Source organism: Dipteris shenzhenensis, chromosome 28, assembly GCF_047967505.1.
Source record: "Dipteris shenzhenensis isolate YYH24624 ecotype China chromosome 28, Dip_SZ_1.0, whole genome shotgun sequence".
Lineage (NCBI taxonomy): Eukaryota > Viridiplantae > Streptophyta > Polypodiopsida > Gleicheniales > Dipteridaceae > Dipteris > Dipteris shenzhenensis.
The window spans coordinates 47,412,449-47,427,950 of NC_141623.1; the positions used below are offsets into that span (position 1 = coordinate 47,412,449).

Here is a 15,502-nt window from a genome sequence, read left to right on the forward strand (position 1 = left end):
TCCTTTGCAACAAAAATCTTCAATGCACTTATAGATGGGAGGACACGAGTAACATCAAGTGTAGTTCTCCATCCAACTCTCCTTATACCTCATAGAATGGCTATGGATGAAGCTATTTGTTTGAAAAGTCATAGAGATTTTCAAGAAGTCTTTACCAAATTTCTTGGAACAAGAATTTCAGGCGTGGATACATCTGGTGCAGATGTAGATGGACATCTACTGAGGCGAACAAAGATAGTTTTCTTAATGTGTTGCCTATGCGACACATATCCATGCAACAGGTTTGCTAGAGAAGCACTCCATCAATGAAGAATTACCCAAGAGACCTTTTAAAGGGTTCTTGAGTTGCATGTCTATACCGCATTGATATGCATCTTTGATTGTTGCGAGTATAAATTATATCTAAATGAGTCGGAAACATTCAATCATGATTTTGTTTCCTTGCGGAAGATAACATCAACATTGGAGATGCTAATGAGGGCCAGAATATTATGGAATACATGGGGAGGCCTGTAAACACTCTCCAAAGAACTGCCACTATGGAATAAGTTGAAGAGCTCATTCAATTCTACACATGCCTAAGTGTGGTTGTACCAAGGGCAAAGCAAGAAGCACATGAGGTAATGACAAGCTGTTGACACTTTTTTTCCAAAAGAAGAGAGATCGGAGAAAGTTGCTCATGTGAAAGTTCAATCCAATGTGGATAGGCTTGTCTTGCTTAGATCTCTCAAGATTGCCCGTTATTTTAAGTCAATGGACCATGGTGCCTTAAGGAGCAAAACATCCTCGACTTCATTTTGACCGCACACGAGTCACGAGCGACTCAGGCTTGGCGGTCCATGCACGCCACTCTCGCAGAGGCACCCCTCCTCGGCTATATAAACGCACACCTCTCAGCTACCTACACACAAACAGATTGCACACAGCCTCAGCATTTCTGTCCAACTTGCAACATATCCTCTGATCGCTCCGCTGAGCTTTTCAGTCTAGCTACTCTAGCTGTCTAATGTCTCCCAGCACCGAGATGCAGATCAGCCACAGCCACACTCGTCCTCGGCTCCTCATCTCAGCTATTGCCTTTCTTCAGCTACTAGTTTTCCAGCCGCATGGCGGCGCCCTCGCTCAATTTACCATCTCCGCCACCACCCCTTCAAGTTCCTCTTCCGGCCCCAACACCTTCGTCGGCACCGTTGGCAACCAGATTGCCAGTTCGCTCTTGGCTACAAACACGCCTGCCTTGCTGTGGGGAGCGGTTCCGTCAGATAACATCGTTGCAGCTTGCCAAGAGATTGTCAACAGTGGCACCATCACGTTCATGGCTAGCGTTAGCAACGACTGGGGCGGCTCCGAGGATCTCACATTGCAGGTGAGAGTCGACGTCTATCATTAGAGACATGACTACTTTTGCATAAACACTCCTAGTACCCAGAACTCATTTGTGCTCGATGCTCGACCATCCAGCTCCAAGCGACAGGCGGCTGTCTCGCAGCTAGCGACGGATCCGGCACGGAGTTCGTGTTCATTGATAACTACCGTCGCAAAAGTGCTGTGAGTTCCTGAATCCTCCGCATCCCACTGCAACTCGGGCGCTCGTTTCATTTTTCATCAGTACACCACCCACCTCCACATACTACTTCCATACTTACTCATGGAGTGCGGGTGGATGATTCTCATCAGATCGTCTGCCCTAGCAACGCGGGCTCTACAGGCTGCGCCGTTTACGTTACTGGGGATGACGTAACCAGCATCTACAACTCGTATAATGGTGGTTCTAAGCGCAGGCTGCTAGGAATGAGGAAATTGCTCGACTGTCAGAGCGGCGCAGGCACAGGCAAGGAATCTGTTTAACGTAAAGGGCTGCAATATATGATGTTAACCGCCCTGCTAATCTCCCTTATCTTGGGTCGTTTTCTCATAGAGGAACTCACTTTTGTAACAGGTGCCATAACTGGGGCAGTGGGAGGAGTCTTGGGTAGTGCTGAGTGCCTATCCCTCGGTCCCTTAGCACCATTTTGTGTTGCTGGCGTGCTGGGTGTGTATGCCGCCCTCGGTGCTTTCGGTGGATGTATCAGCAACTGCTTCCCAGGTGAATTAGCACCGGTCGTATTAAAAGTAAAGCTAGGAATCGAGGATTCCCCCACCACAGGAATGCTTGCATTCTCCGCCACGCGCATGCTCACCTTCTCTTCGAATTCATGTGTGTGTAGGTGATGCCACGGTTGAAACCCATCGCGGCACCTCCAAACGTATGTCCGAGCTCCAGCTTGGTGATCAGGTGTGCATCGTCTTCGAATGCCTTTAATAATCTCCGTTGCATGCCTACATGCACCACCACCACTGTGTCCTCATTGCTCAACTACCTATCATAACACTCAGCATTTGCCAGCATACTACTGATCCCACCCATTTCTCTGCATGCAACAGATAGCTGTATGGGGTGAGAACGGGATCATTAGCTACCAAGATGTCTATGCTTTCGGCCACAAGGATGCCAATGTCACTGCCATCTTTATTGCCATCACTGCGGAGCCCATCGGACATTCAGCTTCACATTCCAACACCATTCGACTCACCGGCCTTCATTTCATACCTGCGTCTCATAAGAATGGCAATATAGTTTATAAGCGGGCCCAAGATATTGAGATCGGGGACATTGTGTGGGCCACGAGTCAAGAACATGTTCACATTTCAAAGGAGAAAGTCTTTCCTTATGTGGTCAAAGGTACACTTCTCTCTTAAAACCCTGTAGGCCATTCATTGTAATGAGCACATTTATGCAAGGTGTGATCAGTCTTTGCGTAGCCTAAAATCTAAATGCTCCTCCTGTGCATGCATATGCAGAGGTCTCTACAACAAGGAGGCACGGCTTATACAACCCTTTGACCATGGGTGGCACTATCATCGTGGATGGTGTGGTAGCATCAGTTCATAGTGATTGGTTCTTGGATGCTACGTTTGATGCCATGGGCTTCACTCATTGGTTACCCTTTGCATATCAATGGGCGTTGATGCCTGTTCGAATCCTCTACTCCATCATGGGCAAGGACGCCTACATTTCCACGTACCATTCGATCGATGCATATCTCGATGTTGCAACATTCGGAACCAAGCACGGCGGGGTGATCATATTCACTGCATATTCAACACTCACTTCTTTAGTGGCAGCCGTTCTTATACTTAGTGCTCAAAAGCATAAGAAGGGTACCACTATCTAACAAAAAATTATGCTTTAAATACGGCCCTTCACATAGGATGTATTATTTTCATCTTGCACATAGCTATGTAAACTAGAACTATTAGAAATAAATAATCATCACATTGTTCATGACTATTATGAAAAATATATGCCACTCGTTTGAAGCGATGCCACACCCATTCTGATTTGGCCTATTTGCCTCCCAAACATGTATCACAACCCATTGATTTCTCATTATGCTTCGTCTATCTGTATTGAGTATCTCTACATCTCCACTGTATGTCCTTCTAAATAAAATGATAATCGTTCTCCTCTCGACTTCTAGATGCAATACCTATATCCATTTGATCTCTTCATTGTAATCCTTTCAGAATAGAAGGGAAGTCCAAAGAGAGAGACCCTTTAGGATCTATCGGGCTGGACACCAATATTGAATAGATAGTCAATCTCACATTAAAAGTATGACGAAAAGAAGAAACCCTTTGCATATCAGTGGATGTTGATGCCTGTTCGAATGCTCTACTCCCTCATGGGTAAGGACACCTACATCTCCGTGTACCATTCAATTGATGCATATCTCGATGTCACAACATTCAGAACCAAGCACGATGGGGTGATCTTAATCACTGCATATACAACACTCACTTCTTTAGTGGCGGCCATTCTTATACTTGAAAGGGTATGTTGGGGTGCTCCTAACATTCGGAACCAAGCACGATGAGATGCTCTTAATCACTGCATATACAACACTGACTTCTTTAGTGGCGGCCATTCTTATACTTAGATGGGGTGCTCTTAATCACTGCATATACAACACTCACTTCTTTAGTGGCGGCCATTCTTCTTAGTGCTCAGAAGCATAAGAAGGGTACAACTGTCTAACAAAAAACTTTGCTTTAAATATGGCACTTCACACTTGCCAAATCTCTAGAATGTATTATTCTCATCTTGCACATAGCTATGTAAACCAGCACTATTAAAAATGAATAATCATCACACTGTTCATGCCATTGATTTGAAGCAATGCCACACCCATTCTAATTTAGTCTATTTGTGTTGCCAAATATGTATTAAATACCATTGATATATTCATTATGCTTCCCTATCTGTAATCTATATCATTTCTCCACTACATGTCCATCTAAATAAAATGATGACTGTTCTCTCGACCTCTTGATGCAATGCATATCTCTATTTGATCTCTTAATTGTAATCCTTTCAAAATACAAGGGTAGGAGAGAGAGAGAGAGAGAGAGAGAGAGAGAGGGAGAGAGAGAGGGAGAGAGAGGGAGACAGAGAGAGAGAGAGAGAGAGAGAGAGAGAGAGAGAGAGAGAGAGAGAGAGAGAAAGCCCGCCCTTTTGCCTTTGCGGATATAACCGGAATTCTCATGTCGATCAGAGGGACTGTTGGAACTGGGCATGAATCAGCTTGTCATAGCTTCACCGCCCTTGTGCCTTTGTGGATATAACTGGAATTCTCATGTCAGTCAGAGGGACTGTTGGAACTGGGCATGAATCAGCTTGGCATAGCTTCACCTCTTCTAGTTTAGACTTCGTGTGCAAGGAATGCAACAATTGCCAGTGGAATTCTGGAACCAGGTTAAGCAATCTTCCCAGTGAAATTTGGATCGGTGCCTCTAGAATGCACTCCAACCCTGGCTCCCTTTGGGGAGAATTTTCCCACCTCTTGGCTTGGTTTGCAACCAACGGAGTTTCTTCGACTGCCTTTGGACCATTCCCTGGTAAGTGTAGCTTGAACTTGGCTTGAGTCTCCACCTCTTATTGGAGAATTGGTTCCACAAACTGCACCTTACGTGCTTCACTGGGCATCGTTGCGGACTCTGCCAATGGCATTAATGGTGGCTCCTTCGTCGCCAACTCGCAAACAGCTTGGTGTCTGATGTGTTTCTGGGTTGGACAATCTAGAAGCTTGTCACCCTTCTTGGGAGTCGGGGTCCTTGCAACTTGGTATCAGCACGGGTGATTATACTAATCCCTGGGCACATCATCAACAATGTGTGCCATCGAAGTGCTGGGCATTTTCTCAGACATCTTTTGGCGCTCCGCACGTTGCCGATTCCATTCCTCAGCCTCCAAGCATTCGTTCCGCCAATGGCCTTCACCCAAGCAAAATAGAGAGGTTTTTTATCAATTTTGACCGACCCCTGCCTCTACGGCCACCGTCGCCTCTACCTCATTGGAACGTCTGTTGCTGTGGCTGAAACGATTGCTGTTGTGGCTGAAACGCTTACTGTTGCCGCTCTTCTTGAACAAAAGACACAACTGCATCTTGCTGCTGACCAACTGCTCTCTGGCCGTGCCCATTACAATGGCATTCCTCTGTGTTGTGCGTATTAGTCAAGCAAACCGCGCACCAATTCGCATTAAGAGCACACTTGACTGCGGAGTAACCAGGATTGCAGCAATGAGCACACCAGATACCCTTCAAGCCTTAAGGTATTGATCCTTCTCCAGAAGCCATTGAAGTGCCCTTGCCCCCTTTAGAGGCTCTATGGGTCTTCATTTCTGCTTCTGAGTTAGATTCCTTTGAGCTGGTATCTTCTGAGCTGGTCACCTCCATGTCTGCATCACTATCGTCTAACTTCTTGGATTTTGGCATCTTCTTCTTGGCTTTACTCTTCGTGGATTTTCGGTTCTTGGATGTCCTCCCATGCAACGAATCCCCCGCCCGCACTGCTTGTGCCATGACCGCCTCGAGCGTTGCTTGTGTCTGATCAACTATGGCCTCAACTATGGCCAATGTTGTCCACAGATCCCATGATAGCCTCGAAATGAAGAAGTCATTGAGTACCTCCTGAGCAGGCCGTTCATTTGCAGGCACACGTTGCATGAGTAAGTTGAATTTGGACGCATATTCGTCCACATCCTAATCTCCCTGATCCAAGCAGTGCAATCTATCTAGAGTTTGCGGAATCATTTTTTCCCTAGGAAACCATCTCAAGAATGCATCGCGAGCATCATCATATGTGGCGAACTGGTCCACTGCGTATTCAGCCAACTATCGTGCTAACAAGTTGACTCAAAAACCACCTCTTTTTGGAGCAATGCCACAAGTCCCAGATTGTTGATCCCATACACCTTCTCAAACTGCCAGACATGTGCAACTAGCATGGAGACGGAGATGTACTACATTAGTGCTCTGATATATCAGTACTGGAATAGAAACAAATAGTGCTATGTTAGTACTGTGATAGTACTATGTTAGTAGTATATTAATAGGCATTAGTAGTCTACTATATGAATACTAGAATAGTGCTCTATTAGTACTATATCAATACTATAAAGAAATAGATAATATTGTCTTAGTGTTATATATCTATACTATATTACTGCTCTAATATATTAGTACTAGAGTAGAAACAAACAGTCCACTATATTAGTACTTAATAGAAATAGATGGCACTATATCAGTATTAATATAGTACTATATGATTACTCCATTAGTGCTCTAATATACTAGTACTAGAATACGTTTTTTAGCTTATGCATGGAAGGTCTCTAGTTATTAATTGTACAAATCATGAGATTATACATAATTATTATCAAATTATAAAAGTCATTTATCTTATGCTAGTGAGGATAAATTTGAATTATAACTCCATCACATAAATAATGAGATAACTAAGACTTACAATAAACACTTTAATTTGGATTGCACATTAGGTGCACACTATGCATTCCATGACTTGTGAAATTATTTACCCCTTACATGTGTTCCTCCGAAATGGTGAAATGTGCTTGCACATAAATTGAGCCTTAAAGTTTGGAATATAGATACTAATTATGATATCATGACCATGAAACTTTTTAAATGTGGTGTGACTACATACCTTCCACACAGTTGTAAAGTTTTACTCCCTTATGACATTGGTTCTTAGTTTATTGGGTCCAACTGCAACATCTTATTTTCAGACTTGCATACATATGTGAAATCAAACTAAGCACTTAGAAGAGGATTTCGATTGGGTCAACTTGTACTTAAAGATATGTACCTAGTTGTATTGAAGCTATTTACCATTATTGATGAATGCGTAATCTAAACATCTAATCATGTTTAAAAATATGCACTACTTGAGATCTACATTTAAAAACATACGTTTGTGCGTGCGTGCGTATGTGAAATAGAGAGAGAGAGAGAGAGAGAGAGAGAGAGAGAGAGAGAGAGAGAGAGAGAGAGAGAGAACCCCCCCCATGCTTACTTCATAGCTGCCTTCGCTCTGTAGCCACCCTCCATCTATTCCCATGATCTCTTTTGGGGTGGTTGGTATGCCTTTGCTTTATAGCATCCTGCTATGATTGTTTTGTTGTGACTCTTGGGGTTTTTTTCAGTTGATTACTATTTTTTATATATATATATATATATGTAAAGATAGATAGATAGATAGATAGCAGTATTCCTATATATTTAATTGCTCATATCAGTTTCTTTTTCAAATTGCATCACTTGCATGTTTATTAAGTATCAAAATTTACTAAGAGTATGCTCTTCCCTAGCTAAAAGCACACTCAAACTCTAAATTTTTTTCTCTCTTTTTTCTTTTTTAGTTTTTAACCCTTGTTTGCTAAGACACCTATATGACTAATACTACTTGTGGTTGTCCCTCTTTCCTCAAATCCCTTCCTTGCTTCAGCTATATACATATATAGCTATATATATATATATCTATATATATATATGGGAAGTAGCAAGCTAAGGGTGTCCACTTTTTGTTCACACCCCAATCCTTAGGAGGTGGAAAAACAAGCTTTTTAGCACACAAAAATGCAAATCTCACCTACTTCCCTATGGATCTAGTCTTTGAAGTCTTCTGACACAACATCACACTTGCTATTGTGCACACAATCGTATAGTCTGATCAAAAATTCGATCCACACACAAAAAATTTCTTTGTGTCACACGGCATGGTTCCAGGGTGGTCACACGTTTTTCACGAACAGAGAGTGTCATATTGAATTCTAAATTTCTTACTCATTTTAGATTAAATGTTATTGAAACTTTGTAACTGGTCTCTTTGCTTGGCCTCAAGAGAGCCAAATGGGCATGTTTTTTTACCTCGTGCACCGTGGATGTTATCAAAGCTAGAGATGGTGACGGTGAAGCGCGCTATTACTACAATTTGTACTCCCACTGGATGCATGAGGTGTTTGAAGGGAGCCTTTACAAAGAGCAAGAAGAGAGGTGTAGAGCAATTATATGGCTTGAAATCTCATGATTGGCACAAGATGCTCCAAGTAAGTATTTTATGTGCATAATATCTTTTTCCTTTCAAATTTGAGAGTGAATAGCTATAAGCAACTAATCAACCACCTCCTCGCGGGTTCAGTTCATACTACCTACTAGCATTTCATGTAGTGCATCGAAGGACGTGAAAGATTGTATTCACAAGATGGGCGAGCTTGTGAGGTATGTGAGCTCAAAGGAAATAGATCCCACCACGCTTGAGAATGCTCGAGTTATGTCAGTGGAGGCATTTTGTTTAATGGAGGAGACATTTCCACGTTCTATTCTCACAACCCAACTACATCTCATAGTGCATTTGGTGGATGAGATTGCTATATGTGGTACTATACATGCACGATGGTTGTTCTTCCTGGAGCGCTTCATGAAGACCTTGAAGGGCTTCGTGAGACAAAATGCAAGACCCGAAGGTAGCATGGCCGAGGGCTGGTTGGTACAAGAGTCACTTGTATATATTTCTGAGTTTCTTGTTGATGTGGATAGCTCTCTCCCACGACTATGGAGAGGTGATGAAGACCTAAGGATGACCTCTATTGTGCCTCAAGGGAAAGGACGCAACAAAGTAATAGACACGGAGTTGCATAATAGTATCAACCTCTTTTGCGTGCTTAATAGTGATGTGATGAAAAGATGGGCGACAAGATACCAGGATGCAAAGGCAATAAGACAAGAAGAAAGGGACCTCTTTCGTACACACCACGGATCTCGTGTGCCATACCCTCAGTATCTAAGAGCACTTCCAAAGGATATTCATGTGGATTGGCTACTTGATGAAATGGAGAAAGCAGAGAAAGACGAGGGGATGCGTATTACAATGGAAGAATGGGAGTATGCTAGGGGATGCATGAGCAAGGTCGGTATATAGAATGTTATGCATAAGTTAGGAGCTTTCAATAATTTAGATTGCTTATTTAATTGATTTTTTCTTGGTGTAGTGCACTATGTTCAATGCTATATGGTGTGAGGGCAAGCATTTTCGAACACAACGGATTGATGATAAGAGAAACACACAAGATTGCGGCGTCATTGCTAGCTTTGAGGGAGCCAATGGAGCCATGGATGATTATTGTGGCATAATCCAAGATATTATTATGCTTGACTTTCGACGCTTCTTTGTGTATGTTTTGGATGTAAAGTGGTTTAAGGACGTGGTGGAAAGAGGCCCCAATGCAACAATCAAATGCCATGCAAGTGGCTTTGTAACTATTGACTCCACAAAGTTTTGGCAAAGTAGGAAGGACACACTAGTACTATCGCAACAATGTGAACAGGTACTGTGCACACATATAAAAATACTCGCTTTTAAATATTTGATGCAAGAAAAGTAACATGATTGTATTTGTGTTTGAATTAGGTTGTCTAATAGATGGTGACATGTCATAACTATTATGCCACGTTCCAAAGTGATGTATAGTACATTTACTAATATGGAGCGTATGGAGGATGATCATGGCCATGGACGTGATGATGACCGTGATACAAGAGAGGAGGAGGATCATGAGATAGGAGATACAGATATTGAGGCCATTACCCATGAGGACGAGCCTACCATTCGAGATGCTGATTTCGATGAGCACATGAGTGGCACAAGTAGTAGTGGGTTGAATGTATTTGTAGATCTAAACACTTGTTTGGATTTTGAAGTAGATAGTTTGGCAAGGGTTGATCTCATTGAGGATGAGATTGAACCGTAGCCCCATAATTGATATTGGCAAAACTATTTTACATATTGTCTCATTCTCCTCATCTCACTGAATTCTTGTATATGTGGGCTTGCAAAAAATTATGTGCTTTGGTAATCATGGGCAATGTTTGGAAAGCAATGATGTACACCAAAATCTCACTTTTTGTATTCTCTGGTTTGCATCTATTTACGTGTCTAAATGCGCATCTGATTCTCAGTGTAAACGCGCAAATAAACACGCTGATACACGCACAAATAGACGCGCTAATAAACGGGATGTTAGACGGGCCCGTATTTTCTCAGGTTAGATGCGCATGTAGATGCGGTAATTTACGCGCAAATAGAAGCGCTTTTAGACACGCATTTAGACGCACCCGTAATTCCTCTACTAAAGCAATGCCTATAGACGCGCCCGCTATTTTGCGCGTCTACCAAGCGCGTCTATAGTTGCTTTATGTTGTTGTGTAGCCTAGCCTAGCATAGCGGTCATATACATCGTCGTCTAGCCATGATGTGCGATTAGATGGTTGCCATGGAAGAATTTCTCAGTTATCGAAAAATGCTAATCTGGGCGGCCTGTGAGCTAGATTGCCCATCATGCAAAGTCATTGTTATTACAGTCAAGTGAAGAAAGGAAAGATCAAAACAGTACATTAGATTAGCATTGAGTCAGCTCATCAAGCTGTAATAACAACATTAGTTCATGGTTATTACATTCTAAACGATTGTTATTATAACCTAATACACCGACTGACTACTAATCTATGCTTGTGAACTCGATGGTCCCTCAAAGTCATTGTTATTACAGTCTGTGATTCTGGCTCAATGCTAATCTGAGCCTATGAGTTAGATGGCCCCTCTTTCACAATCATTGTTATTATAGTTTGATTTCGACTGAATGCTAATCTGAACCTATGAATTAGTCGGTCCCTCATGCACAGTCATTGTCACTAAAACAAGCTCGGTGGCTCTTTGGGATTAGTATACTGTTTGGGATTTATATTTTCCCTTGTTTGGGATTTATTGAAACAAGCGCGGTGGTTGTTTGGGATTTACTAAAGATTATATTTTGTGGGGGTTGCAATTAATCCTAAACAAACAAAAAGGCATTTCGTTTGCCATTGCCTACCTCCTCTAGCCAGTGCCTACCTCCTCTAGCCTTAACTATCATACAACTAACCTGTCATATTCATCAATGTAATGTGTGGGGAATCTATCAGTACACAGGTCTTCAAAGATGGCAAAGATCTCACTGCATTACATCCTTGAGCATGTCAAGATGGCTTGATTTGACAGGGTCTAGAATATGTGAACAATTACATCTTGGATAGCAAGAGAGCAAACTAGTTTAAAAACCCGACAGGTCTCGAGTGAAGGAACAGCGGAGGAACAAAGATGGAAAGCTATAGTCCTGCCTCTTGTCCTAAGCTTGATGAAGCCATTTCACAAGGGGTCCCTCGACAACCCAAGATTTTCGTAGATGAGATTGATTGCTTGGAGGAGGAACATAGAGTTCCCAAGAGTGTCATTCACAAGATGGTCATATTGCATGAGGAACTGTGGGAAGGCCTTCCATAATATAAGAACCCACAGTTTGCGAAGTATGTTGCTGAAGGCTCCTACTGTGTGAAGTATCAAGCCTGCATCCTGGAATCCCTGTGTAAATATAAAGTCCTTCAAAGATCTTAGACTTTATCTCTTGTAACCTTGGATATATATCACCCAGGACTTTTTTAGGGGTTGACCACCCCTCTAATACAATCGGCTATTCAATAGAACTTGAGTTAAGTAGTAAATTGTCTTCTTTGAAAAAAAAATAGTAAATCATCTTTGTATTCATCCATACTTAGATACAATGGTGGTTTCTTTTCAAAATGTAGAAGAGTAAAACTTGGTTGTATATTACCCGGGTATATAACTTTAGGGGCTGATCACTATACATTTGGCTTTTCTATATAACTTGAGTTTTAAAGCAATCATTCGCCATTTATACCTCCTTGGGTACGATTGCTTCACTCAGCTAGACCTTATAATTTGAAAATGTTGCATTTAGTTGGATTCAAAGATTCAATTTTCTTATGACTGCTTCACTTATGACATGCGATTAGATGGTAATTCTAACCATGTGATGTGTTCATATAGTCTATCTTAGCTTAATGCTAGTTCTCATTCTAAACTATTGTTATGACACCCTGATAAACTGACTAAATGCTAATCTAAGCTTGTGAACTAGATGCAAAGTCATTATTATTATAGTCTAATTCCAGCTCAATGCTAATCTCAGCATGTGAATTAGATGGTCCCTCATGCACAATCGTTGTTATTACAGTCTGATTCCGACTGAATTCTAATCTGAATATATGATTTAGATGGTCCCTCATCCATAGTCATTGTCACTAAAACAAGCTTGGTAGTTGTTTGGGATTAGTATACTGTTTGGGATTTATATTTTTCCTTGTTTGGGATTTATTGATTGGCATTTACTGAAACAAGCGCGATGGTTGTTTGGGATTTACTAAAGGTGCTCGCCTCTTTTACACAGTACTTTACCTGTACTCAGTAAAGTTTGCAAAGAGTGGTGTGTATGAGCTTGATTTGCAAGCTTCGATACATGCAGGGCTTCAAGAGAGCATGAGTCTTCAAGGCGTGTAAAGTCAGAGTTGCTTATCCAAGTCGATGGTGTCAATAATAGTACCAGTGGCAATGAAGATGGAGAAAGAAAATAGTCATGGTCCTGGCAGCAACAAACTTTCCTTGGGATATTGATGAAGCACTTAGGTGAGGGTGTTTTGCTATTTAAAGAATTTGAAATATGTAAGTATAACAGCATAGGCAGTAAGAAGTAATTCATAAGATACCAGGAGAGTACGTTTTGATACATGATTTTCATTATTTGTGTCTAGTTTTTCATCGTTCTTGCTGCTTTGTCGTATTGTCATGGTGAGCTTCAATTTTGGTTAAGAGCCACAGTAACAACCTGAAACTGATTGGTGTCTTTTTCAAATTTTTTGTCTGTGTGTTGTGTGGGGGTTATTTATGGCTTCACAGGCAAAGACTAGAGAAGAGGATTTACATACCTCTTCCAAATGAGGAGAGCCGACGTGAACTGATTCGTATTAATCTCAAAGGTGTTGAGGTATGGTTTGTAACTTTCAATCACAGGGTGCATTTTGATCAAGACATATGTAAATGCAATGCAGTGGTTTAATATTTGACAAGGTTAATAAATGTTGATTAGAAATTTGTAAACAGGCCTCATATGCAGCTAAGTACAACAGGGTAGTTGGCAAGAAAAGATGGAATCTTTTGTATGCCATAGTGAATAATACACCATTGGTTTGGCTACCCATTAATAGAGATGGGAACCATTCCATTGTCTTGGAGATGGAAGTACAATCAATTAGGCCCTGTATCGATTTTTAGGGTGGAGAGGAAGTCGTAGCAGGCAAAAGAGTTTCATGAGGACATCTACGATTCTTGAGTCTTGCCTCATTCTACAGAAGATCCAAATTAAAAAAGGGGTTTTGCACAATGGGCAACCTGTCCCACAGATTTCTTAGAGAAAGACCAAGAGAGCACTTGCCAGCTATTTAAATGGTTAGAGGATGCCTTAATTAATACTCAAGTTTTTGTGCGCCCTCATTTTTCTAGACCATTCATGGGGGGATAGATGCTACTTGCAAGTCACTAGGGGCCATTTCTGAACATGGCACAAAGTAGTAGATTTTGAGACAAAAAATGGAGATACTAAAGATGCCACTATAGGATCGATAAACGAGAGAGCAAGTACAAGGTATAAGAGTCGATAGTTATCAGCCATCACGTCAACTAGATTGAAATGAAAAGAAAAGTACATAGTACTTGTAGGTAGACCCTAGGACTAAGTGTCCTAGGTGTCACATAGGACTAAGTGTCCTATGTGGCATAAAAGGCACAAAATACACTAAGTGCCTATAACTATGCCTACAAGGCACATACCAGGGCCCATAGGGCATCACTAGAATAGGGAGAAGATGGCCTACAAACCCCCCTCCATGGTATGGGCTGAAGTATTGTGGAAACGTCTCAGAATACCTAGTATTTTCTGGTCATGGTGGCACATGTTCATCCAAAAGGATATAGCCACATATGAATGTACAAGGTATGTCAGATCATGTAACAAATGAATCCAAGTGTAAAGCCTGTCAGAAGACTTCAAACTTGGGACGAGGAAGTGCCTTTGTAAACATATATGCTATGTTGTCCTCTGTGGGAAGATAGGACAACTCTATGTCTCCTACTGACAACTGCTCTTGAACATAATGATAGTGAACTTCAATGTGCTTGGTACGTGCATGAAACACTGGGTTATGCGCAATGGCCAAAGCACTCAGGCTATTAGTGTAGACCATAGTGGCATCACCTACACTAAAGTACCGTGGCATCACCTACACACACATGAATTCGAAGAGGAGGTGAGCATGCGCATGGCGGAGGATGCAAGCATTCTTGTGGTGGGGGAATCCTTGATTCCTAGCTTTACTTTTAATAAGATCGGTGCTAATTCACCTGGGAAGCAGTTGCTGATACATCCACTGAAAGCACCGAGGGCGTGCATCAAGGGAGACCCAAACCCACAGCCTTGGCAGTGAAACTGACTGAGCAGGTGGACTGTAATGCCAATCGATCCCTCTCGGAGTTTCTTGTGGAATGACGTCTCCATGCTCGAGATCATTGTTACACCGTCGCAACCGCGTCGTTGGTGTCAGGGGATCAGAAGGTCCTTGCGAGTGCGTGCGCATGCATGCCTACTGCGAAGATAACAATCATAGAAGTCGCTGCCAACCCAACCACTGGATGAGGTTCTTAACTAGGATTTCCGCAGTCTCTCTCCCGTAAGCAGGGTGCTGGGGATCGGATCGCATCCGATGAAGTTCATCTTAAAATCCACGGATGTGCCTCCTCACCGTAGCAATCTCCTCTCGAATCTCCTCCGAAGTGAGTGCCACTACGTGCAAACTGCCATGTGAAGTGCCTCTGCAATGATGGCAAGGAGCGGATGACATGAGCATGCCCCAAACACTTTTTGAAAAACAATCAATCGCCAGATCGCAAATTCCTTGCATGATGGTAACAATGTCCATCGTGGTCACCAATGTGTAGCATCATAAATATGCATAGATGCTACGGGAAACAAAGATAAATGATATGTGTAACATCCATGAGAATGGAATACAGATAATACAATAGAGACATACATCGAAGATCACTATATTTCGGAGAAATATCTCGCACAACAACTGTGTACAGAACAACATCATAATGCTAGTACTAATAGCATGCGCACAGAACCATCTGATGGCGGTTAGGGAAGTGGCTGTTG

The 15,502-nt window shown here is 42.1% G+C and overlaps 1 protein-coding gene across 1 annotated transcript; it reads left to right on the plus strand.

Annotated features, from left to right (window-relative positions):
- The first annotated feature begins 1,024 nt into the window (after positions 1–1,024).
- Positions 1,025–3,215, plus strand: LOC147883634 (uncharacterized). The gene is made up of 7 exons (XM_087399538.1): positions 1,025–1,366; positions 1,462–1,548; positions 1,678–1,831; positions 1,940–2,086; positions 2,208–2,275; positions 2,425–2,722; positions 2,842–3,215. The coding sequence occupies exons 1-7, from the start codon at positions 1,025–1,027 to the stop codon at positions 3,213–3,215; spliced, it is 1,470 nt and encodes a 489-aa protein (XP_087255664.1).
- Positions 3,216–15,502: the final 12,287 nt, after the last annotated feature.

Coding starts and splice junctions, on each gene's coding strand:
- LOC147883634 (XM_087399538.1), top strand. CDS start 1,025: ATGCAGATCAGCCACAGCCACACTCGTCCTCGGCTCCTCATCTCAGCT. Junction 2,087..2,207: donor TATCAGCAACTGCTTCCCAG/GTGAATTAGCAC, acceptor ATGTGTGTGTAG/GTGATGCCACGGTTGAAACC. Junction 2,723..2,841: donor CTTTCCTTATGTGGTCAAAG/GTACACTTCTCT, acceptor ATGCATATGCAG/AGGTCTCTACAACAAGGAGG.